Below are 26,328 nucleotides of genomic sequence, written 5' to 3' on the forward strand. Positions count from 1 at the left end.
AATGAAGAAAACTGAACCTCAGCCAGAGACCAGCATGGTCAGGACAGGACAGAACCAAGAAGACACTATGTAAAAACAAGGGATCCCAGAACAAAAACCAGAGAAGAGGGGTGTTTAAACAAAAGTAGAAGAAATTATGGATCTAGTTCTCAAAAGCAGGAAGAACTAGTCCAATCTATCAATAAACGTAGAAAGGTAGAGTAAAGATCAGATCTCTTAGACATTGAATGCCAGACTAGAACATTTTAATTTGATACAGTGGAAATAGAAAGCCATTGTAGATGCTTGAACAAAGTTGCCCAGACTAGAATTTAGGAGATCTGAATCTGAGGTTCTGGCTTTGTCACTAGAGGGCTGATGACTATAGACACATCTCTTCCACAACCTGTCCCAGAAGAATTATGTACCAGTGTTGAGTGGTCTCAGAAGTCCCTCTCAGCTCTTGGACTCCATAGCACAGACAGGTTTGACCTGAAGAACTTGAGCTTTCCTCCATCATGCAGTCCCCATTGCCTAATTCCAGTCTGCTAATGATCAGGGCTCTAGAGGGTTACCTCTTATGTCTCATCTGTTGGAACACAGCTCAAGAGAGAGGAATGCTCTTGCCACATGTGCTCTTGTTTATTCTTGATGCTTTCCAGAGAGCTGAGGAGAAGAGGAAGGGAAGGAGGGCCTCCTTGCAGGATCAGTTACAAGTGTTATTGTCCTAACACATATGTAGGGACTGGGCCCAGGCACAGCAGACAATCAGCATGGGGGAAAACTTGGGCCTTTTGCCAACTAGAATCCTCCAAAGGTCAAATTAGCATCTTGGAATTTAAAAGAGAAATAAATAAAATGAACTGAGCAAGCAGATCTGAACTGGTAGTGTCAGATGGGTGAATACAACAAGGCCATATCTTGGCCATTTGTGTTAGTCATATAGGTTGGACCAGGCTGCTGGAACAGATAAACTCTAAAATTTCAGTAGCTCATCATAGTAAAAAGTTCATTCATTTGTTGAACACTAACAAATTTTGCAAATCTGAAATTTTGAATAAAATGAAAATGACTTCCATTTACTGAGTACCTATTTTATATTCAGGACTGTTCTATATACTTTATATAAATGATGGCCTTCTTACATATGAAGAAATGGGAAACTCTGAGAGGTGACATGACTGAAGTCAGATAACTATCAAAATGGTAGAATTGGGTACTGAAACCCATGACTATCTAGCCGCATGGCTTGTGCTCTTTTCCTGACTCCACACTGCCTCCCCAGCGGTCCTCTCCCTCACCCACATCATTCAGGCATATCTTCCAAGAGAGAGAATGAGGAAAAGAAATCATCTGGCAAATGACCTAAGGAACGTCTTCTCACAGAAATCATCTGCATTGTTCCTTCAGCTCGGCCGCTGTTAAATGTGAAACTTACTACACAGCCCTCTGTTGTGTGCTTGTCTCCCCAGATCATAAGGATCTTAAGGCCTCAGAACCTGAGGGCCACGTGTCCCCAGCTGCTAACACTAAGCCTGGCACAGTGCCCAGAGAAGGTTTGTTCATTGGTTAAATGAATGAGTGAATGAATTCATTCAATTTTTGACAGTTTTGAGGAGTCTTCAGATGAATGTTTGAAATCAGCTCATAAATCCCTAAGGAAAAAGCCCATGCTTTATTGCTTCTTATATTTCCTTCATTTGACATAATGACAGGAATAGATTAGCTCTTGCTACCACCCTCAATCACTGAAAAGTGGACCATATTCCTCATGCACCGAGTGTAAAGCTGAAGCAATAGGGATGAAGTGGATTTGGGGCTATTTGTAGGGTTACAATAAGAGGACTTATTAACCATTAAGATGTCAGAGGTAAGGGAAGAAATACATAGAAAAGTGATAAGCATACCTGTCTTCAGAAATGACCTCAGACCCAGGAAGCTATTTGGATTATGAGCAAAGAGTATGGAACTGATGTTCCCCCAGACCACCTCAGCCTGTGGGCACAAATGGGGTCCCATTCATGGTAATCACCTGTGATTTGCTGCCCCTAACTGCTAATGCAGGCGTCCAGCTTCCTGCAAAGTCTTCCTCAGTTATTTCTGGAAGTCTCCAAGTGGCATCACACATAAGCTCACAAAGGATGTGTTCTGCTTCTACATGCTATCCACCATGTGGCTTCTTTCCTGCTCAAACCCTCCCATGAGGTTCCCTGTTTCCTGCTTCCTGTAATTGAGAGCATTCCACCCTAGTCAGTCCCAACACCCACCAGGAGAAATCTGACGGCCCCACCGAAGGTATTTCCTGCTTACAATACCACACTTCCAGGACAAGAAATACTATAGCAACCAAAGCTGCAGTTTTTCAGTACAAAAATTGGGAAAATGTTCCTTTCCCCAACTCTACATTCATAGCTCTGTGGCCTTTTTAGAAATAGCTTCTATCTACAACCCTCTCTCCCTGGGGCCCACATTGGTCCAAGGTCACATACCCCACTGTCACCCTACTCTTTCCCTAAAGTAGGACTGGGACCTGTCCCTTTTGTACTAATGTAGGCATGCAAGGATCTTCCTGTGATCAGACCTCTGCAAGAGTCTGCTCCAACCATCCTTCGGAATAGACTAAAACTGGAGCCCCCTCCTCTAAAGGATGAATAAAACGACCTCTGTTACTCTTTCTGAAATTGTATTGTCCAAATGCTAGTCTGGATATTTTCCTCCAGATGCTTTTGTTAAACACTTGCTGGGTTCCAAACATTATGAAAAGAGCTTTCTGCACAGGGCTTCATTTAGTCCCTACCCCAGCCTTGTGATCTAAGAGCTATCACCCACTTCTTCAGGTCCAGGGAGAGAAAGCGCCTAACCCAGGCCAGCCAGCCAGAGTCTGGAACACTCTCTCACTCCCTTTTGCCCTGACTCGCTGGTGGCGGCCTCTCCTGGAGCCTAGACGGTCTATTTTCTTGTCCTTCCTGATTGCCACCCACACTGTTCTAGTTCTCGTTCTCCCTCTTCTTCTTCTGCTTCATCCATCAGATTTGACATCCAGCACATCTTCCCAGCTGTGCTCTCAGCCATCCTGGACAAGAATCTGATTTCCTCTTTTCTCCCCTGGTTCACATACAGGCTTAAGCTGTCTTTCCCAAGGATGCTCCAACTCTGGCCCTGCCTCAGGAGTGACATTTGCATCTGGCTTTCCATGGCCCTGAAAGTTAAATCTGATAGGCTTTTTATGTGCTGTGTGGCCTTCAAAAGTATCTTAAGGTCTCTGGGCCTCAGTTTAGTTGATTGAAGATCAGGGGTAATAATACCTGTCTTGGAGGCTTATTGTGGGAAATAAATATGACAAAATCTTTAAGGTCCCCAGGAAGTTGCCTGACAAGTAGTAAATGTAAGGTAAACAAAATGCCCAAAAAGAACTGATATTTATTAAATGTTTAACACATGCTCCACTAAGTGCTTTATTGGGCTTATCTCATTTACTCCTCCCCTCAACCTTATGCAGTAGGTACAGTTATCATTCCAGTTTACAGATGTGGAAACTGATACCAGGATCAGACCTTGAAAGTGGCAGGTCTCAGAGGAGAAGCTGACCTTTATATTTAATGACTCACTGCCTTACACTGCTTGGCACAAAGCAGACCCTCTGAAAATGGGGTTGTTGGGCTGATTATTTTTTTTTTTATTTTTATTTATTTATATATTTGGGAGAGAGCACAGAGGGAGAGGGAGAAACAGACTTGCCGCTGAGCAGGGAGCCTGATGCAGGGCTCAATCCCAGGATGCTGGGATCATGACCTGAGCCGAGGGCAGACATTTAACTGACTGAGCCACCCTCAGGCACCCCTGGGCTGCTCTTTTAAACAAATAGCTAAATGAATACATTTTTCCTTCTCTTCCCTTTGTGCCATTGCCTGAGACACCCATTCTCTGCCCTAAGACTTCTCCACTGATTTTCTTAGCCTCCTCTGAGGAGGCTAAGATGTTAGTTTCTTCTACCCCCAGAAATGTACCATATTGCAGCCTTCCCTCAGTAGGACAAAACCCAGCCCTGACCAGCCCAGTCCTCGGCTGAGTTCCTTGGCCAAGAACAGTACAGAGAGAGATCTTTTCACAACTGAGTCTTGCCAACAGAGCACTCCCGCTGAGCCAGGGCCTCTTGCCAAGCAACTTTCCCTGCCCCTCTGATATGCAGATGTGTGCAAGAATTCTGCACATCTGCATAGGGAGCATCCAAAAGCTGTGACTTGGCTAAAAAGAAGGAAAATGTGAGTGTCAACTCTGGGGGAATGGCTCCTCCAGAGGGGCCGCGCAGGGGAGGACAGCAAATCAGGGCTCAGAGCAGTCAGCGCAGAGTCGAAGGAGGATGGAGAAACAGCAGCATCCAGCCCAACTTGCACCTCTCACAGGAAGGCTGATGCACTTTCAGAAGCGTGGGGAGCACTGGCTCAGGCAAGTGATCCCCCTACAGATGTCCCCACCTTGTGAGCTCACACTCTACTTAATTTGTGTCACATTAGCCTCTCATAAGTAAGGAAAGAGAAACATGGCATCAGAGGCCGTGGTAAGAACCCCGGAAGAGGACTCAGACACTTTTCCACCAAACATTCCTGCAACCAACATGTATGAAGCACCGATGCTGAGCCTGGCCCAGGGGGACAGAGATGAATCGGATTCAGTCAGGACCCTCAAGAAGGTGCCACCATCCAAAGGGGCTGACAGGCAGGAAACGGGACAGTATAGAGGAAAAGTGCAGAAAGCTTCGTGGGGATGCCGGTTTGGTTAAGGTTAAAGAGGGCATGTCAGGGACCACTTCTGAGAAGAGGTGATGTCGGAGTGAATCTTAAAGACATGTGACAACTGCCCAAGTTAGGAACTTACTCTGCATTGACGCCATCAGGGCACTGCTGAGTAGATGGGTAGGTGCTCACACACCTGCATACACACACCTTCTGATACGGCTGCCATGCTAGTTGGGAACAGTTTCCGGGTAACACTCTGTGCCTCCTGCTATACTACCAGATCTTCCTTCCCCGGGGGTGTTTTCTATTTCCTGAAAAGCTTTGGCAAAAGCTTCCTCAGAATCAACTACTTTGCCCATGTTACCTTAAAAGCTTTATTCTCTCTTACCAAGTGGCATGGGAAGCCGCAGAAAAAAGGAATTCACCAGGGCGTCTTGAGCTCACCTTTGCTCTTGATGTTCTAAGGCTAATCCTCATGGAGCCTTGTGCTGGGGACAAAGGAAGAGCAGGCTTCTGGCTGGAGGGAGTGAGGATTCAGCTCAAGGAAAGGCTGACTAGGTGAAAGGAATAGTATCATTGCCTTCAATCTCTGCAAGGAGTATCTGAGGGCAGAACAAGGATTAATGCAAGTACTCCGGGAGAAGGCAGACTGCTCCACATGTGAGGCTGTTTGTCCAAATCAACGCTGTCCACTAGCGGGATTGGCTGCTTGGAGGAGTAGTGAGCTCCCCATCCCTGCTAGTGTAGGAGGGGACTAGATCACAGCTTATTGGCTGGGGAGGATATTGTAGCAGAGCCTCAAACTCTAGGTGAGAGGTCACATCTTTTTGCCTTGCTCTACCATCTTCACCTGGGAATTGACTTAGCACAGGAGGGCTGCTTAGGCGCTAAGAGTACAGGGATTTGCATTTCCAAGGTTATGAAGAAAGACGTGTAGTAAGTATGTGTATAGGCGTCCAAGATGTGAAAGATGTGATTATTTGCAGAACCTAATCTCATGCCTCCCTATCCTTGTTGAACTGAATATTGCAAAAATATTCTCATTCGTATTTGGAATGGTATGTTTCTAAGCAATCATCATTCTGAATACTCATTCCAGCCAGGAGACGACCTGAATATTGAATAGAATAAAAATGTATATATTAGATTACTTATTCAAATGCCTATCTGGCAGTTTGGATAGAATTAAGCAACAGTCCAATCTGGCTGTTGTTTTATGCATGGGATGTCAAAGCTAAACAGCCCTTAGAGAATATTCTCTCATTCTTTCTCTGCACACAGCCTCACCATCCTGCCTTGTTCACAGATGGGGAAATAGGCTGAGAGAGGGGAACATACAGCATGGAAATGAGAGGCCTGGGACCAGTAGCTACAATTTAGTGACCAAGCAAGGTAATATTTTCCCCTCAGGACGAAAGAGGCGACTGAGATTCAGTGGGGTTAATCGGCCTGTACGGAGTCACACGGCTAGTCAGGGACAGAGTTGCCTACATCCCAGGCCAGTGTCTTTTTGCATTACCTCACCGGGTCCCAAATATGGCCAGAGAAAGAGCATGTTCCTCCTTTCATGCGACCTACAGACTCTCGGCCAGGCTATAAAACCTTGGGAAGTGATGATGTTATCCCCGGTCTATAGTTGGGGAAATTTCGCTGAATATTTGGAAATACATTTTCGGTCCCCCACAAACCAGGAGGTCTACCACACCACTGTTCTCCCCTGCATGCTTTGAAGGCTCGGTATGACACACCGGGCAGGAACGTGTTGTTCTGCAATTACAATCACAAAAAGCCATAACCCTTTCAAAATGAACCCAAGTAATCCTCTTAAAGGAATATGCCCATTCCGAAGCTTGCACAAGTATGTCACCCCTGAGAAGACTTCCCTAGCTCTCCAGACTCCAGGCCCCAGGGCACTTTTCAGTGACAGTATTGTCACTCTATGTATGTGGGATGCTCTCCCCGACTAAACCATGAGTACTTGAAAGCCAAGAACCACCTGTGATTGTTTTCTGTATTTCAAGCATGGGGCCTGGTGCTCCACAGGTGTTTGGGAAGGTTTGCTGAGCAAATGGATGGATATTTGAGCAGTATCACTGCAGGATAAGAACTAGAGAGGAAGGGACTCTCCCCTCCCCAACCAACCTAGAGTTCATTAATCTGTGGATAACAGACTCTGGCAAGCCCTCCAACTGAACATAGTATTTCCAACCCCACTAACAGTGACTGAAACCGAGAAGCAAACCTCGGAGCTTCCTGGGGTTCTGCCAGTGTCAGGGAAGAAGAGAGCAGCATCTGAAGCACATGTTTCCACTCAAACTTGAATCTCACTTCATCTCACCAGACAGTTCTGGAATCACAGCTTCAGTGTTCTCTCCTGTATCACCCCTGCCACCCTGCCCCTCGAGGTCCCCAGAGCTCCAGCCTCTGCAGGGAGCCTTCCTCAGTCAGGCAGCCCACCAGGATGTCTCCACACCAGCTCCTCTTTCTCATCTCAGCACCCTTCCTCTCCTGCTCCTCCAGTGCTTATGGTCAGTTTGTGGGTGGTGTGTGGGGAGAGACAGGGTGGCCAATGTACAGAACACAGGCTCTGGCTCAGAGCACGGGTCCAAATCTCAGCCGGACAAGTGAGTAACTGCAGGTCCTTGAGACATTTACTTAACTACTCTGAGGCAGTCAGATGGAAGGTAAAATTTCCTTCTCAGGGTTTTTGGGAGGTAAGGCAGGGAGCCCTGGCATTGGACGGCCTTCTCTGCAAAGTTAGGGACAATGTTTATCCTATGGACGATGGGGCACCACCACAGGTCTTCTTGTCTGCAAATCACATGGTCAAATCTGCCTTTTACAGAGAATAGTCTGACAATGGCACAGAGAATGGATTGGAGAAGAGGCACTAGAGAAGAGAAGCCAGGCAGGAGACCTTGTAGGGCTGGTCAGGGGTTGAAGGAAGCAAGTAGCAAGGAGAGCAAGGGGCAGAGGGGAGTGTGGAGTTGCAGATGATAATGGCCTGAACAAAGGAAGTGATAAGAGAGAACAAGAAGAGGTAATGTTTACGAGCTCTGACCCTGGGCCAGGAATTATTCTTGTACTTGATAGGGATTATTTCGTTGAATCTTGTTAGCGACCCAAGATTTTAATCCTCATTTTACAGATGAGGAAACGGACATTAAGATATTAAGTAAATTGCCCAGGGTGGCATAGTAAATAAGAAAACTGGGATTCAAGTCCAGACAGTTTGACTCCAGAGCCTAAGTGCTTACTCACTGGACTAGCTCACAATTCAGGTAGAGATTAGAAAGGAACCATTTAGAAGGTGAAACTGGCAGGACTTGAGAGATTGGCTGGAGTGAGTAAGAAAGAGGGTAGAGCATAGAATGACTCTCAGGGTTCTTTCCTAAGGTCCACAGCTCCTGCGAGGCAAAGCCAGGTTAACCCAACTTTATGTAATTCCGAAGCATTTTCTCTTTTCACAGCATCAGAATATTTCATCTGAGAGCTTGATGTCCTTGGGAAAGAAGGGATAAGGTAGAGATTGGTACTTTCCCCCAGATTTCACAATTCCTTTATTTAAACCCTTATACCATGACTAGCTTTCCTTAAGCTGTTAAGCGTGTATGTTTCTTATCAATTACAAAAAGTTGACAAGAAAATGCATTTGTTGGGACAGGATTATAGAAGATTTGCTTCTTTGGTGCCAAACCAAATGCAAAGGAAGATTCCAAGATTCGTGCCTTTCCCATGCCTCTCCCAAGACTCTTCCTCTGTGCCAGGATGGACACCGGAGGAGGTGCTAGGTAACAGCCCCGGCTTGGGCATCTCACAAACAAGGTGTGAAATGGTCATGTAGGCAGGCATTCAAAGAACTACAGAAGGGGGCTGTTTGAAAGAAGAGGGAATGTGCCTTCCACATAGGAAGGGCTGCTATGTCTGGGTCTTGACATGGGGCAGAAGCCAGGCCATGTGATCTTGGGCACATTCCTTAACTGAGCTTCCTTGTCCTCGGAATAGACATGTAATCAATCCCACAGTGATCTACTTGTTCTTGTCGTATAATCAAGGACCTGGAATTCTGGATTGGGATGCAAGGTCTAGAGCCTCGGCTGTCCCCTGGGGTGGAACAGGTTAGGTATGCAGACTGCAGAACTTGATCCTGAAGGTGAGATCCAGTACCTGAGGTTGACATGAAAACGAAGGACAGGCAGAGTCAGACCCTGAATCCGATCTGAAAGTGCTGGGTAGAGAAGCAAGTCCAGGTGTGAGGCGAGAGGGCAGACTTGAGTCCAATGGCCATGGGTTGCAGTGGAGGGTGGGGCTGGGGCCAGGGCCTAGAGATCATCTTGAGTGTTCCTGGAGGCTTGATGGGACATTCACAGTCACTTCCCTGATCTGTGGAGGGCTTTGTTCAGAGTACTGAGTGGCCCTGGTACTAGAAGGAGAATGAAGTGACATGAAACATGTGGAGAACCTAGCAGCCGGGCCGCAAAGTTAACCCTCAGTGAAGGTTAATCACAAACTAGCTTTCCCTTTCCATCAGACTTCCATGTGCTGGGTCCTATGGTGGGCATGGAGAGGAGTGAGGGAAATGCAGACCTTATCCTGCAGAGAAGCCCAGGCATCTGGAGACACAGCCTCACAAAAGCATGTCCCCACTGAAGGTTCTAAGTGGCATAATTGGGTGGTGGGAGGAGGGGAGGCAAGGTGATAGGACAGAGTGAGAGGACAGTAATCCAACTCAAGGGTTCCAGGAAGGTCCTCTGGAAGAAATAATGGCGAAGGTGGGGCTCGAAGGTTAAGAAACAGTTAACCAGGCGAATATTGGTGGAGAAAAACATTCTGGGAAGAGGCAGAGCTTCAACAGCAGTGTAAAACATCATGGTGTGCTCAGTAAAGTGGGATGTGAGGAGATGCCAGAGAGAATGCTGGCGGGGAAGCAGGGCTGTGCTGAATCTGGAGACTTAGGAACCTGGACTCCATCCTGAAGGTGATGGGAAGCTACTGAAAGGTTTCGAGCAAGAGAGTAACCCGGCCAGCTTTGTGCTCTAAATGGATTGTTCACAATGGTGGGGGAGAGTATATTGGAGAGGGCTAGCTGGAGGCCAGGTGAAATCTTTAGTTTGATGTTTCTGAGTCAAAGGTCAGTTATGCTTTGGTGAAATTAATTAGAAGACTCAGAGATTACAACAAAGGCTGCTGTGTCTAAAGCTAGATGTGAAATGTTAACATCTGTACTCTTCTATACAATGAGCTCAAGCCCCATTCCCTGTGTATAAAAGGTGATGTGAGGGGACATAATGCCTTTAAGGGCCCTTCCAGCTTGAATGCTTCAGGACTCAATAATTCTATTTCTCTTCTTCGGGTATGAAATGCATGTTTATGTCACTGACCCCCTAGCAGAACATAAGCTTTGGATTCTGCCTTCCTTGTGTCAGAGTGTGTCTGCCCTGAAAGTTTGCCATTACTTGTGTGCCTTATCTATTCTTGTGGAAGTTTCTGTATTTATCACATGGTTGGTAGTGTCGGGATCTGTGCCAAGATCAAGGCTCATCCTATGACTAACATCAGGACTCAGTATGTGACCAACGATTGCTACTCCATCTATGGTTTTAAGGCTAAGAAAATTGTCCAGTTGAGGTCTTTGAACTCAGGCCTTTGGGTTTATTACCACAGTGTCTACTCCACCTAGCCGACCTGCCAAACTAGGCTAAAGAGTTCTGGTATTCGAACCCTTTAGTTAGAAAGGGCACATGTATTCGAGGACTTCTGGTCCTGGGTGCCCGATTCTATATACCTAGAGGCTGGAAGGAAAACACATGCTCCAGATCCCCCCAACCTTCACGGCTTCACTCTAAGACAATGCTAATTTGCATATTGGAATTGCCTGGTTCATGACAGAGAGCTCCTTGAGAGAGGGAGCTCCCCCTCACTCATCAGTCTGCATGAATTTCTTATCCCTGACCATTTTAATTGAGGAATGGCCTTGTTGCAGGTACTGTGGTCAATAGCAGAGATACAGACATGAACTAGGTACACACAACCTCTGCCCTCATGCCGGTTCCTAATTCTCAAGTGGTAAGAACATAGGTGCTATGATGGGACAGAAGGAGTACAGGGTGCTCATGGAATAGAGAGCGAGGGTCTTAACCAAAGGTGGGATCAGAGAAAGTCTTTTTGAAGAATGGATATTTAAGTTGAGGCCTGAAAAATAACTAATAATTGACCAAAGAAAGGGTATGGGGGGGAGAGCTTGTGTAAAGACTTGGAAATAAAAGAAAGTCGGCCCACTGAAGGAACCACAGGAAGGCTAGTTTGAGCCTCCTGTGGATGTGTTCTATATCTTCACTGCAGTGGTGGTCACATGAATCTACACATGTGATAAAATTGTATGGAACTGAATATCTAAATACACACACACAGAGATGAGTGCATGTAAAAGTGGTGATATATGCATAAGGTGAGTGGATTATATCAATCTTAGTTTTCTGGGTGTGATATCGTACTATAGTATGCGAGATGTTACCCCTGGGGAAAACTGTGTGAGGAGCTCACATGATCTCTCTGGATCATTTCTTACAACTGTATGTGACTCTACAATAATCTCAAAATGAAAAGTTAAGAAGAGGAAGGAGGAGAACCAGGTGGCAACCAATTTAGTTGCAGCAGAGAATGGAGGAATATGTAGCCTAAGCTGAACCCAGAGAGTTGGTAGAGCACAGACTATACAGGATTAAAATTGTGTGGGACTTTGTGTGGAGCTAGAGGAGAAGCCTCAGGAAGTCTTATTCAAGCAGTGGCAGGATCAGATTGGCCATTTGGGCAAGATCACAATAGTTTGGAGAATGCATTGGGAAGGGGTAAGATTAAGAGCAGAGAAATAAAAATTAAACTAGAATACAGTGGATGAGAAAGGACATGAGAAGATTTGGGAGATATTTATGGGGTCAGAATCAGTAGGATTTGATGACTGAGAGGTGAGAAAACAGGAGGAATCAAGAAGGACTCAGGTTTGTAACCTGGTCATGGTGGATGATCTTCCTTACTAAAATGCAGCATGTCTGAGAAGAAATGGGCTTGGGAGAAAGGTTGGAAGAGATGGGTTTGAATATTTGAGATGCCATTCAGTTCTCCAAGTGCAGGTGGCTAGTAAGCACATGTGTTGGGAGCTCTGGAAAGAAGTCTGCACTAAGTCTGTGAGCATACAGAATAAGAAGGCCAGAATTCTGAGGGAGACTTGACAGCTACAATGTGGGTCAAAGAGGAGGAGCCTACCACATCGATTGAGGATTATTAAAGAAGTAGGAAGGAAATCAAGACTACTGAAGTCAAAGGGAGAAGACGTTTCTGGAAGAAAGCCAGGTCAACAGTGTGAATGCTGCTGAGACCAGATGAAGGAATGTGCCCTTGAACTCAGTAGGTCATTGGATACTTTGGAGAGCTTCTGACCAGTAGAAGCAAAGGCCAGGCTGCCGTGGGGCTGAGGAGTGAACGGGAGGTGAGTGAATGCTGATAAGTGTAGACTGTACTTCCCTTCAGAAAGTTCTGCTTGTAAAGAAAAGGAGAGAGGAAGTAACTAAAGGTGAGGCAGAGATGAGTGAAGGCTCTGAGGAGGCCGTTGTCCTGCTTTGGGGTTGGGATAGACTTGAGCATGTGTAAGCGCAGAGAGGAAGGGACCCTCCAAGAGGGAGAGGTTGCAGATCCAGGACAGAGCATAGGGCCTGGCCTGGGGCAGGTGCTTGCTCCGTGAACACCCAAGTATTTTCAGAAGCAACATTTTCTGAAGGGGGCGAGTTCCTGTGGGTACAGTCCCCGGGTTCTGTCGCACCCCACTAACTATTCTAAAAATGTTGCTGTGCTTCCTCTTTCAGCAACAGCTGGGCCATTAAGAACCGCACGAAAACCACCTTTTCAAACTCCCTAGAGGAGGCTCAATTTCAGGTCTGCGCCAAGGTGCTTCCTCTCTGAAGGGCCTGTGTGGCTGGATTGACCCTCCCACAGCAGCACCCAACACTGACTCCCAGCAGGAGGGCAGAGCCCCCACACAGCAGCAAATAGAAAAGTTTCCACTGCGGCTTCTTGCCCACCACGCTCGGGGTACCACCCACTCAGGGAATCAGCAGGGCCGGGCAGAAGGCATACTCTCTGACTCAGGAGTTCTTATCCGTTCTGAAAAGGCAATATGGCTGACTAGATAACTCAAACAACGTGAAGGGTGTGCCGAGAGGCAATCATCTCGTTACCTCGAGTCTAAGCACCCCCTTTAATCTCAGCCATTCCCCCTGACTAACTGCCACTAACTTGGGCAAGGTGCTGTTCTTTCTTATTTATACAATGGATAGCAGTTCATGGGGGTGTTGTGAAGAAGAAAATGAGAGAACATAAATAAAAGAAGTAGGCATATGTTAGATTCTTAATAAGTCCACATTTTTTTTTTTTTTTTTTTTTTGCCTGCTTGCCAGGAGCCAAAATTTCCTTTCTCCTAGCAAGTGCCCAAGTCTTGAGTCTAAGGGCCAAATCTAAAGAAAAGAGTGTCTCAGGAAGGAAGCACCTCAAGATAATACCATCTGTCCCTTGGGCAGGTTTCTGTTCTTTTGTTTTACAGATTCTGCTGCAGAAGAGTTTTAGATTTAATACATGAGACAAAAATGCAGACTAAATGAGAAGTCGAGGGTGGGGAGAGTTTGTGAGAGAAATGTTCTTCATGTTATAAAAAAGGATCCTTTGCTTTATCACAAAGTTTCTTTAAATATGTGCTCCCCTGGTGCAATTAAGCATTTGTTTACAGATCATTAATTATCTGGCAGAGAGGCTTGGCTGGAAGGAATATGGCCGAGAGACACAGCTGGAGAGTTGGGAGCTCATGCCAAGTGAGAATCCATTAGAACCAGATATAGTAAAGCTCAGAAATCATGGTGTAAATCAGAGACGAAAAGGAAGTCAGCTTCCAAGAGTGGAGTACACAGGCACTCCGAGACCTCTAGCTAGGCTGGAGGGGCAGGTGGCAGGCCATTCACCAAATCAGGGCAGGAAAGAGAACAGTCAGACGGAAGAGATCTGTGTAGGGAGAGAAAGCAGGGTCTAGTTCAATTCAGAACATTTTATGTAAGAGGTATCTGTGGGATATCAAGGTGGAGAAGAAAGTCTGGAAGGCAGATCAGTATCAGTACAGAGCTGCCACCATGATTACATGTTTGTAGTACCCCCCCCCTGCGCCCCAATTCTAAACAGCTCACACTTTTCTGCCTCTGCACACACTGGGCTCTCTAGTACAAATGGTGTCCCCTCTCCCTAACCCCGTACCCCCTGAGCTTCTGGCCAATCCTTCAGGTACCAGTTCTCACTATCCTTTCTGAGAAGCCTTCCCTGTCTTCCTCAAGCAGACACAGGCTATCCATCTCCTAGCAAACTGCCTCCACTTCCACAGACCTCCATCAACCTTGAGACTCACAAGAAGTCTTCCTGGTTTAACCAAAATTACATCATTGAATAAATGTACCATGCTCAGCTCAATGAACGCAATCCGTGTCATTCCACTTTGTTGTAATTACTGCATTTGCTCCCTTGCATATCTCCCCAGGTGTATTAGTTTCCTAGGGCTGCTAAAAAAAAAAAAAAAAAAAAAAAAAAAAAAAGTACCACAAACTGGATGGCTTAAAACAAGAAGATGCTTATTCCCTCATTCTTCTGAAGGCTGGAAGTCCAAAAGCGAGGTGTCAGCAGAGCCAAGCTCCCTCTTTCTTTGCTTCACCCTAGCTTCTGGTGGTGGCCATCTATCCTTGGCATTCCTTAGCTTACAGCTACATCATCCCATCTCTGCGTCTGCAGGCATGTGGCCTTATCCCTGTGCATCTCTGCCTTCACCGGACCTTGTTCTCTTCTTACAAGGTGATCAGTCATATTGAATCAGGGCCCGCCCTAATGGTCTCATCTTAACTTGATCACACCTACAGACCCCCTATTTCCACAGATACTGCAGTTGGGGACTTTAGCATAGCTTTTGGAGGGACACAGTTCAATCCATAGCACCCATGAAAAAATTATTTCCCGCAGGGGAAGGAACATTTCTTGTCTGTCTTTATCCCAACACTTGGCACAAGGTTTGGCACAGAGAAGGTGGCCCAGGAAATATTTTTTGAGTGAGTGACTATAAATCTGTGCTTTCTAAATCAGATGTTTTTAATGTTTTGTATACACTGGTGTCCACTGTGAACAAAGATCTGGGCTAAATACTTTCTGTTTGCTCTCTCATTTAATTGTACCAAATATCTTGAGAGGTAAGTCTCCCAGCCTTACAGGTCAGGAAACCAAACTTCGAAGAAGTCAAATGACTTGCTCAGGTATGTACAGCTAATGCGCTGTGCAGCTGGGATTTGAACTCAGGTTCATCTGATTTCAGAGCTCAGATCACTCTGCTATGTTCTGCTGCCTTTTCTTTCACCCCGGTTTCAGTTAAGCCTCTTTGGGAGTCAACACTGCTTCAGCTATGCTCAGGGCAACCCCCCTAGAACAGGCTGGGATCATGCTTTAGATTGTGTGTTAGAGAATCCATAGAGCTCTTGGTGGGGGTGTGGGAATAGAAGATAGTCGGAGGAGCACCATGGGAATGGCAGCAGGGCTGGAGAGACACTTCAGGGCAAGGTGACAGGTAAGGGGAGAGAGTTGGGAGGTTTCTATAGGAGGTCACTATGCCCTCCCCAACCAGGAGAGGCTTCTTCTTGACGCAAAATCTTGAACATGATGAGTTATACTTCTCTAGGACTAGGTAAGCTGATTCCATGGGCACAGATAAGATCACCTTCCACGGAAGCCTGTCCCCTGTAATCAAGAGATAGCATGGGCATGTTGGGCAGAGGAAAGGCCCACCAGGACCTGGGTTCCAGGAATGACTTGGTCAAAGACAAACTCTCCGGGCTATGGATAATCATTGTCCTTCTGTCCTCAGTTTCATCATTTCTAGAATGAGAGCTTTGGTCTATAAGTTCTCTGAAGTCACTATTCTTGGTTTCCTGCTTCTATAGAATCTGTTTCCGTTTTATAACTCTATTTTAAGGTGTTTATTACATTGCCAAGAAAAGGAAAAAAAAAGAAAGAACCTTCAGGATGAAATTTCTCCATGCCAAGGAAAAAGATTTTTTTTTTCTCTTCCCTTTTTTGCATGCAAAGCTCTGCTCTGTTTCTTCTGTGTCTGTCTTTTCATTCTGATAACCCTCACAAGTCTTCTCAGTGGCAACAAGAGCTCTCTGGTATGGCCCTTCCTTTTCTTAAAACCAAAGATTAAGTATTTGCTCAAAAAGTTAAAGCCATGCCGACAGAGCTTATCTGGCTCCTATGCTGGTTTCTCCATTGTATGTTTTTGCTGTGACCTGTCCAAACAGAGAGATGGAAGAGAAAAGGGTGTAGAGGTCCAGCATTCTTAGCTTGGGGCAGTTTTACAGCCCCTTTGCCAAGTTTAAGCACAGTGATTTCATTTCCTACTCTCTTTTCTGCCTCTTGAAAGTGGACAGCCCCTAAGTGAACATTTCTGGGCAGATTCTTTTTTCCATGGACATCGGGCTTCTCAGGTGGAAAAATGCACCTTGCTGTTTGTGCAGTTAAGGTCTGCCTCCACCTGGGGAGCAGTAAGAGTCGGGGGGATAGAGTTTTGAGCACTTCATCTCTAAAGGTCATAGGGGTAGAAATCGGTTGACTTGGGAAAAAGAATGTTCTTCTTGCCAAGAGTCCCTGTCCCATCTGTCTCCTAAGCTGATGAGTCTGACTGCCAGAGGACCAGAGTTCTTCCCCTGGTGACTTGGAGTTATTGGTAACTGTTTGCATATTCTAATGGAAAATTTTAATTTGTCAATTTAACGTATATGTCTTATTCCCTAAGGAACTAGGGGATAGGATTTGGATTTTCCATCCAATTACCCCTTATTCTACCCAAACCATGGTTGGTGCTATCAGATGTATCAGCTAGCAGAAAGAAGGATACAAATCCTCACATTCTGCATGGAGCTGGTGATGAAGACTGACATATCTATCAAATGGCAAGTTGTATATCAGGGACCATTGGAGGCAACAACATAGCAGAGTGGGAAGTTCACCCAAGATTTGAATCCAGGGTGTGATTTCGGCCCTCACTTTTCCTTTCTGAACCTCAGTTGATGTATCTATAAAAAGAGGATTAGAATTATTTTCCAAGGTTATTATGAGGATTGTAAGTGAAGCATGTAGCATTACTGGGGACAGAGTAGGGAGCGCAATAAAATTCAGTCCTTTTCTTTGGCTCTTCCTCTTTTTTACATATATTTTCTTATTTGCTTCTTTCAACAGTCCTAATAGGTAAGTTTAGTTTCCCATTTTATAGATAAAGCTCCATCTGTCTGGTTCGCTATTGTATCCCAAGTATTAAGCGAAGTTTCTGATATATAAGCCCTCAGCAAATAATTAGTAAATGAATGAATGAATGAATGAACAAAGGAATGAATGAATGAATGAAGCAGTTTTACAGGAGTTAAGAATCTTGCCCAAATTTTCACAGCAAGTATCCCAGATGAGTTAAGACATAAGGCAGGGCATCACAGAAAAATTCATACAAGAAGACAAAAAAAGAACCCAGAAATGGGAACAGAAAGGCATAACATAATTCATCCTTTTTTATGATTGAGAACACTGTGTTTCACAATTCCAGAGTCGTGTTTTAAATATACAAAATCTGAACATAATTTTAAAAGCAGACAGTAAAACCCCAAGCTCAGCTTAAGTCCCAAAACTTCATAAAAGTACAGATCTCACTAAGGTCCCAGCTTTGAAAGAAGACATATTGCCCCAACATGGGCCATGAAGGGATGGTGGATGCCATCTCTGCGGTAATACTGCCCAGTCTTTGCAGGAGTGAGTATGTTTCTTGATCCAAAAATAGCTGGCTTCTGGGGATCCATTCATGTCAATATCCTGTGACCTCCTAAAAGGAAAAAGCAGTAAAGTCTGTCTCAGAAGAAGAGAATGAAAAGACAGCTCATAGTTTGGGGGACCTACCATGGATGAGGCATTGTGTCTGGCCAGCACTTGACATGCATAGTCTGTTAGGGCCTGTGACAGCCTTATAAAACTCTGTTTGACAATGGAAAAACTGGAGAGTCAGACATTTGCCCGAGGTCCCAAAGTACCTTGGCGATAGAATATTAATTGAACCCGAATCTGAGTTCCAAGCCTATGCACTTTTATTATTTTATTATTGCCTCCTCACTTCTTCGGGGCCATGTTACCTTTCCAGAACGGGTCCCAGAGCCAGGAGCAGAGCTCAGTGATCAGAAACTATCTGATGGCCCAGGAGTGTGGCAGGACATGTCAGCAGGTAGAGGTGGGGTCCTGGTGTTGCCTACTGTGCCTAGCAGCTGAGTTAAATCTCTCCCTAACCATTTCATCTAGAGTCTCATAAGCCTCTGTGTGTCTTGCTCCTGTCCATTCCCTGTTTTAGATAAAATGTCTCTCCCTTAATGGATTATCGTTTCTTCCTTGCTTCTTGCCAATTTTCCCCCGTGATAATAAGGGTATGCCTGATAGTAAAAAAGGGAAGGTAGGGTTTTGATATTATGCGCTCCAACTCACCTACCTCCAGCACAAAAAGAACATGATAAAGAACTATTAACAGAAAATGTATTGTTTATTGTATACATGAGCCATTTTTCCATAATAATATAAAAACTCAGAGGTCAATGACTTTTTTTTCCTGATTAACATAATAGTACATAACATATTGTGGTACTCAATAAAGAAACTGGTTTTGAGTAAATAAAGGAAATCCTTCTTTATACCATGGATTGAATCTAGTACACTCTCACCTACAGCAACATAGAATGAAAATATCAATGAAATCCAGGGTGCTTTTGATATATTGCCAGCCGGGGTCTCACCTGGACTAGACAAGGTGGTCTGGACATCCCTAGAAAACCAACAAGTGGCCCTTTGAGTATGGATGCTCCATTATCTCCCCATGCTAGCTAGAAGGACACAGATCGCCATCACTGAGGCAAGAGTCAGACTCAGGGGGAAACAGAATTGGAGTGGAAGTCTCTGGGTGGAGCTCTAGCAGCCAGAGTCATAAATCCTGGCTCCACCGTTTACTTCTGTGTGACCTTGGGCAAGTACTTATGCAACAAGTATTTGTTTAGGGTCTCCCATGGGCCAGGCTAGGTGCTAGGATACAAGAGTGAAGAAAACAGTGTCTCTTCTCTAGTGGAGTTTTTGGTCTACTGGCAGAGACAGACAATAATAGAATAAATATGTATTACATACTTCACTAAACCCCATGAGGAAAAATATAAGGAGCTGTGAAAATATGTAAAAGGGACCTGAGCTAGTCTGCGGAGGGCGATGGGAAGAACAAGTCAGGGAGGACTTTCCTGAGGAAGTGACATTTCAACTGAAAAATGACAGAATTAGTTAACCTGAAAAGCAAAACCCAAGGTAGCTTCTAAAACCAATGGGTTCCTAACTGAAATCCCAACTGAGGCAGGTTGCATTCTTCCAAGGTGAGCCAACTTCTTTGCTTCTTTTTCAAAACCAATTCAAATATTGTTCCCTTGTGATAATCTCTTCTATTCATAAACTTCTTTTGGTCTTTGACCATCGGGAATGTTTGCTTAGTGTTGCTTTTGTGGAGTATGTACCCCTGGGTAAAACATCGGGATTCAGGTCATCTGTGTGACCAGCTCCTGTGTGTGACCCACATGAGGTCATAATGTAGCTGAGATCTAAATGGTTGAACTTGACCATGATCTGCGATCTGAACATCAAGCCAAGATGCAAATTCACAGGGCTTTCAATTGCTATAAATGCTTCTGCATTTTATATTTTATGTAACGCATACACATTTTTATTTATTCTAAGAAAATACTTCACAAACTCAGTTTGAGAGAATGCATGGCTCCAAACACAATCTCTTGAAGTGGGCGCTGCAAGTTTGGGCCAGGCCCTGAGCCTCAGAGATTTGAATGTGTGAGATCTGAGCTTCTGTGTTGGCCAACCCTGCCCACAGGCTCTAGTGGAAAGGGCGTGCACTGGGATGGAAGCATGGTGGGGCACTCACTGGGTAATTACCAGCATTGTTCAACTCATTATATTCAATCTGATACAAGAAATGTTCATTGGGCACGTGACTCTCAGAATGGAGATAAGAGCTCTCAGAATAAATAACAATAACACTCATGACAAAAACAACAACTCTCATTTATTGAGGACTCACTACTATGTGTCAGGCACTCTACCAAACGTTTTACATAGACATTTACATTTACATATCTCATTTCATCCTCATAACAACCCTATGAAGCTGTATTAATATTCTTTTGGAGAAAATGAGGTTTGGAGAGATTCAGAAACATGTCCATAACCACACAGTGAGGATAGGCCTTACTTTTTGGTCAGGATTTGCATCCAGGGCCTAAGACTATAATACCCTGACTTGCTTTCACACTGGTATGTTGTTTTTCAGATGAAGAAATTATTATTCCTGAGAGAGGTTGCATAGACACTTCAGAGCCATGTACATTTTTCCTGAAAATAATATCTACAACTTGTTGAGCAGTTTCTATGTGACTGGCATGTCACCTTAAAATTTTCCAACTCAGGTACTCAACCTTGTCCAATGTTAGAATAATCTGGGAATTCTAAAAAAATAAAATAAAAATTAAGTCCCTAACCCCCAACCAATTGAATCAAGATCTTGAGGGATAAGGAGCTGGAAGCAGGTTATTTTTTTAAGTTTCCCAGGTGATCCTGATGCACAGAGAGGGTGAAAAACTCCTGCCCTGATTCTCACAATACATTCTGAAGATAGCCTCATTTTCCAGATAAAAAAACTGAGGCTCAGGGAAGGTGAACTGCCTTGCCCAAAGTCACAGCAAAGATAGGGCAAAGGCGGGATTTAACTCCTGGGCCAATTCCAAAGCCTCTACTCCTTTGGCCCTCCAAGCTGTCACCTACATGACAAATTGGCATTCCCTCTAACTCTAGGCAGTGTTCACTGGCTTTTGTGTTTGTCCTCAGCAGCAACTCCTCTCTTTCCTTCCTTCCCCTTTTTTTTTTTTTAAGATTTTTATTTATTTATTTGACAGACAGAGACCACAAGTAGGCAGAGAGGCAGGCAGAGAGAGAGAGGGGAAGGGAAGCAGGCTCCCCGCTGAGCAGAGCACCCAACGCAGGGCTCCATCCCAGGACCCTGAGATCACGACCCGAGCCGAAGGCAGAGGCTTTAACCCACTGAGCCACCCAGGTGCCCCATTCCTTCCCCTTCTTTATGACCACTTTCTTCCGCTGCCCCAAACCCACAACCAGATCCAGCCAGACTTCATGATCGGGAGTTCACGTGGATGCACTGGCTTGATGCCCCTGCTTTGGGGTAAGAGTTCCCAGCTGAAGATAATGCCTGCCATGGGCCTCGCAGCCAGTCCAGAGCCTCGTGGCTACCTATCCACTTCTTTGACTCTACCCGAGAAGACAATGGCCCTAGGACCACAGCCCAGCAAATTACTTTTCTGGGGGTCAGGAGTGGGAATTTTAAAGCAGAGACTTTAAAAGTCAAATTAAATATCACAGGAAAAAAGAAAAGGCAAAATCATGAAAAAAATGTGGTCAATCATTAGTGGAGAGGTTGCAAAGACACGCTCCAATTGCTTTTAAAATTCACAGAACCCAGGTCTCCTTAAAATAGTTTTGCAAAGTACACTGAGAATTCCATGCAGTAATATGAAACATAAGGCCTGCTGCTGCCACTGAACATGCTTCAGCTGGCTAAACTGAAGGAGCTTGACATTAACCCAAGGCTCTGCAAAACGCAACAGGAAGGCACAATGAAGACGCGGTTGCAAAGCTGCCCCAGATGTGTACGCTTTCTGCTCCATTAAAATGACTTGGATGAAAGGCAAAGTACATTTGGACCCAGAAAGAGGGAGTTGAGGAGGGGCAGGCACAGGACATCCAGCCTCATCAGAGGCCTCCCGCTCCCCAGTCTTGCCTCCCCTCCAATCCTTCCCCCACACTGCTTCTAAAGCAAACTGTCTCTTAACGCAAATGGGACTGCAGCTCTCCAGGGCTGCCAGAGCCAAACTGCTTTGCTCCAAGTCTCCATTTTCCCAACTCTGTCATCGGTTAATCATACCCCTTCAAGGGTGTGGTGTGAAATTAATTGAGATGTATATGCATGGTGCTTGGCGTGGATGGGTTAGAGTAACCTTTGGAGAAAAAGTAGATACCACAATTATCATCACCGAAACCAGGTGATGGATAGATGGGTGAAGGAAGTGCGATGTATGAGCAGAAGATAGTTAAGATCCTAAGTAGACGGGATCCCAAGTTTTCCATATTTGAAGAACTGACATAACACCTAGTGTGACGACTACAAGGTAGAAGATTTGGCCTCCATGTCCATGGATCCACAGTCAGTAGTATCCCAAAGTTAAGGGGTGGTAGTAAACTTCCTGGCATTAGAATTGTGTAAGAGGCATATGGATAATCATTAGAATGGGGTAATCAAGAGGGGAGTCAGCTGTGATTTGGTCGAATCAGACATTTTAAGCACCTGTTTAAATTTGAAATCTATACTTTTGAACTGCCTTTGCTTGCTCATCAACGAATCAGCCCCCGTCTTGGGTTTCTACCATGTGTAAAGTCCCGGGCTACTGCCTCCAAGTCAAAGAGGTAGTTCAACTCCCTTTTTGTCAGGGTAGAGGAAGTACTTAGTAGCTTCTCCATGGAACTGTGTTTATTTATTTATTTGAGAGAGAGAGAGAAATAAAGAGCATGAGAGGGGGGAGGATCAAAGGGAGAAGGAGACTCCCTGATGAGCAGGGAGCCCAATGTGGAACTCTGGACTCGATCCCGGGACTCCATGATCATGACCTGAGCGGAAGGCAGTCGCTTAACCAGCTGAGCCTCCCAGGCACCCGTGTATGGAGCTGTGTTTGAAGACTGACTGTGCAGGTCACATGGGTAGCAGAAACATGGGATGTCTTTCTGTTGCCCTTAGGCTGTCCAGCAGTGTCTCGGTGAGCATCCCGTACCTGTCGTTCCTCTCTAGGATCTGTGCATCTACATGCAAAATGTATTTGAGTCTGTTTATTCTGCTGGTGCCCGTGTCAGTTTGTTCTTTTCTCCTTTCTGGGTTCTTGGGACATGCAACTACCTCCTTGTAAGAATTATTTATGGTGACTTGGATGGGGAATTTGCTTGAGCTGAGGGTACAGTGACATTTAACATGTTCACAAATCTGTCGCAAAAGGAGCGGAGCCAGTCCCCACCCTTTGGTCACTGGGAATGAGACAGAGTTGGATTCAGCTACAACTCAGAGAAAAGGGGGCAGATTTTCAGAAAAGCCATGCAGGAGGCTTGCTATTCATGCTCTCTGTGTCTTTCTTTAACATGTTTGTTTTATAAGCATAAATATGCCAGGAACCAGCGATGCTGAGGTTACTCAGCTTTTGTCCCCTCTCAAGGAGCTCACTCTAAGGAACGAAGAAAAAAGGTACTGGACAAAATAGGAGACAAGGACCGCCTGTGCTTGAGGAGGGCTAGTGGTTAGGGAAGGCTTCACAAAAGAGGTGACATTGGAGCTGGTCTTCAGGGGAAGCTGATGTCAGCATGCGCTCTAGGAGGAAGAACTTCCCAGAAAGAGGACAGAAGCATAAAGGCTTGGGATCTGATAGAGCATACTACCTTGGGAAATGTCAAATAGTTTAATGCATTTGGCATGTACTATGTCCAGGAAGGTGGTAAGAAAGGTGAGACTGATGGTGTACTTGGTGGTTACCTTCATTTAGATGGTAGAGGATATTGGCCATGGTACTAGATATTATTTTGCAAACACAGTTTGGAGCTTCATGGACTTTCATTAAATATGGCCAACTCTGCATGAACCATCTTGTGAATTATCAGAAGTCTTGCTACACATTACTTCCCCTTGACCACCACAGGAATGTATTCTTAAGATAAAAACTCATTTAAGATTAGTCCAAAGAAATCATAATCACGAAGGTAAATCTTCTGGAACAACTCAGTGTGGCACCTCTTTTTTTCCAGAAGTGTGTGAGGCAATCAGACCAACAACTGCATCAGGAAACTTGTGGTCGTATCTGGCTACAACCACATATATACCACGGGCTTAAGGGAACTTAATCTCACCTGTGCATTTGGATCAGGAGGATGTATGTTTATGGGGTTTACCTGTATAACATTATCCCCAAATCACAATGAAAGAATTTGCGGGTTTTGGTTTATCTACCTCATCATTAGTGTAGCTGATCTGAAATGTGAGTACGGTGCTTTTTAAAAAATAACATGTAAGACCTTCTGATCATAAAGTAATAGTTATTGTGGAAAAATAGTTAAATATAAATATATGAATGTGAAACACAAATGAAAACAAAATCACTCACCACTATGAAATATTTTTGTGCATTTATCTTTTTCTTACAGCTTGAGTTCAATGAAATGATTTTTTAAAAAAATATAACATTAATTAAGTCTGCCACCCCCAACAAATATTCCTCTATGAGAACACTTTTCTCACAATAATATAATTACTCACTTACACATTTTTAATACTCCTGGATGGGACTGTAAGGGTTTCGAGGAGAGGGAAGGTGTTACTCATTTAGTAACCTAATTTTGGCCCAGGTGTCCAAAACCAAGACTCCGTTTCTGATAACACTATCAAACACTGCTAGGAATCTAGGTGTTTTGTCCATTTTGTTCATCCCTCTGTGACTAGCGCCTAGCCAGAATCTGGCATATAGCGCTTACCCAAACAATATTTGGTTGCTTGAACACAAGAATGAATTACTGGATAGCTGGATGAATGAGGATTTCTATTTATTATTCTTCTCAACCCAAAATTTTAGTCCCTACCAGGTGCCAGGTCTGGGGCGGGGAATTGGGGATAAAAGTACCCAAATTTGGTATAAAAGCCCACCCTCTTGGGGGCATCCCTGTGAGAGTGCTGGCCCCCTCTGATGTGGAACGTGGTTCCTGTGAGCAGAGCCCAGTCAGCCCCTTTTTAGTTGTTCAGGGCTTGTCTGGGGGCATCCAAGGGCCTCAGGCTCTCTTCTGCCTATGATACTGCGGACAGCAAAGACTGGTATTCCACGGAGTTCCATTCCTGAACTCAAGGCATTCCAAAATGCCCTGCTAATCCTGGGGTTGCCTCCCTCAGAGTACACCTCCACTCCCTCCTTCTTTCCAACTGGTCCCAGCTCTAAGAAAGGCATGCGGTGGAGGTGCTTCAGTGGAGAAAGACTACAGGGCAGAGGGGCGCCCCCTGCTCCCTCTGGCTGAGAGCTGCCTTCGACCAACCCTCCACCACCTCAGCCAGCTGGTCCAACTGGAAATCCCAGACAAGCCCCAGTTCTGGTCAGAACTAGTTTGGCAGCTTTGGGGAAACGTTTCTGGCTGACTGACACCCCCCCCCCCCCCCACAGCAGGAGTTGGCAGTTTTGCAAAAAAAAAAAAGAAGAAAGAAGAAAGAAGAAAGAAGAAGAAGAAGAAAGAAAAGAAAAAGAAGAAGAAAGAAGGGAAAAAGATACACGAACTAAAGGAGCTAAGAGGAGTGGCTGCAATTATTTGAAACACTCCAAAATTCTGCTCCCTTGCAAGTGCAAGTTTACACTTAGGGATCCCAACAAGATTGACCCCCTCCCAGGCCCTGCGTTCATTCTCTCACACTTTCTCTTCTCTTTTGCAATGCAGTTTTGTTGCGATTCAATTTGTTTTGAGCGCGACTGTTGAAGCAATATAATACTCCCTGCACGCAGCGCGACTTTTGGTCAATGCATTTTTTCCCTCTCCTGCAATGCTACTGTTATTATTATTATTATTGCAATTCAATCTCCCTGCCCTTTCCTCTCCCTGCGCGAATCGCGCTCCGGCTGTGATTGCTCGGGTCTGACTTTGCGAGTGGCGGTGCGCTTCCAAACCCCCCCCCACCCGCCCCCCGCCCCTTTCCCCCCCTCCCTCTCTTTTCCGCGCCCAGGCGAGAGCAGCCGATTGGCAGAGCGGTGCTTTCAGGAACAATAACAGTGGGGGGAGCCCGGGTCCCGGGGAGCCGCCCCCGCCCCCCGGCCCCGCCGCGCGGCTCGCGCCCCCCGCCGGGTCCCCACCTCCGCGCCCGCCCCGCGGGCTGACCGGCCCGACCGGGGCCCGCCCCCGGCGCCCACCATGTACGCCTTTGTGCGGTTCCTGGAGGACAACGTCTGCTACGCGCTGCCAGTGTCGTGCGTGCGCGACTTCAGCCCCCGCTCGCGGCTGGATTTTGACAACCAGAAGGTGTACGCCGTGTACCGGGGCCCGGAGGAGCTGGGCGCCGGGCCCGAAAGCCCCCCGCGCGCCCCCCGCGACTGGGGCGCGCTGCTGCTCCACAAGGCCCAGATCCTGGCGCTGGCAGGTGAGCGAGCGGGCCGGGAGGGACGGCGGGACCCGCGCGGGGGCAGGGACCCGGGGTAGAGGGGCTCGGGGGGAGCCTCTGCTCGCCCCGGCCTCCTCCGCCCGCCTCCTAGGCTTTTCTTTTGGGGATGGGGGGTCTCAAAAAGGCCAGACCAGTTAAAAACACCGGATGGTCCCCTTTGTCTTCCCCGCCTCCCCGACACTCCCG

General features: G+C 45.8%; 1 protein-coding gene across 7 annotated transcripts in view; it reads left to right on the forward strand.

Moving 5' to 3' along the window:
* Positions 1-26,328, forward strand: part of LOC125096937 (BEN domain-containing protein 5) — a 1,594,254-nt gene that overhangs the window by 1,329,607 nt on the left and 238,319 nt on the right. Inside the window, exon 1 of one of the 7 annotated variants that reach the window (XM_047724118.1) lies at positions 25,711-26,121. The exons of 4 other annotated variants lie outside the window; for them this stretch is intronic. Coding sequence is in view for 1 of the 3 variants with exons in the window: in XM_047724120.1 (XP_047580076.1) it covers positions 25,896-26,121 (226 nt within the window). In the remaining 2 variants the exon portion in view is untranslated. Of the gene's footprint in view, positions 1-25,710; positions 26,122-26,328 lie in introns of those variants that run through there. 2 more of the 7 variants (XM_047724120.1, XM_047724123.1) reach the window with 2 other exon arrangements.

Source organism: Lutra lutra, chromosome 4 (assembly GCF_902655055.1).
Source record: "Lutra lutra chromosome 4, mLutLut1.2, whole genome shotgun sequence".
In the NCBI taxonomy this organism is placed as follows: Eukaryota; Metazoa; Chordata; class Mammalia; order Carnivora; family Mustelidae; genus Lutra; species Lutra lutra.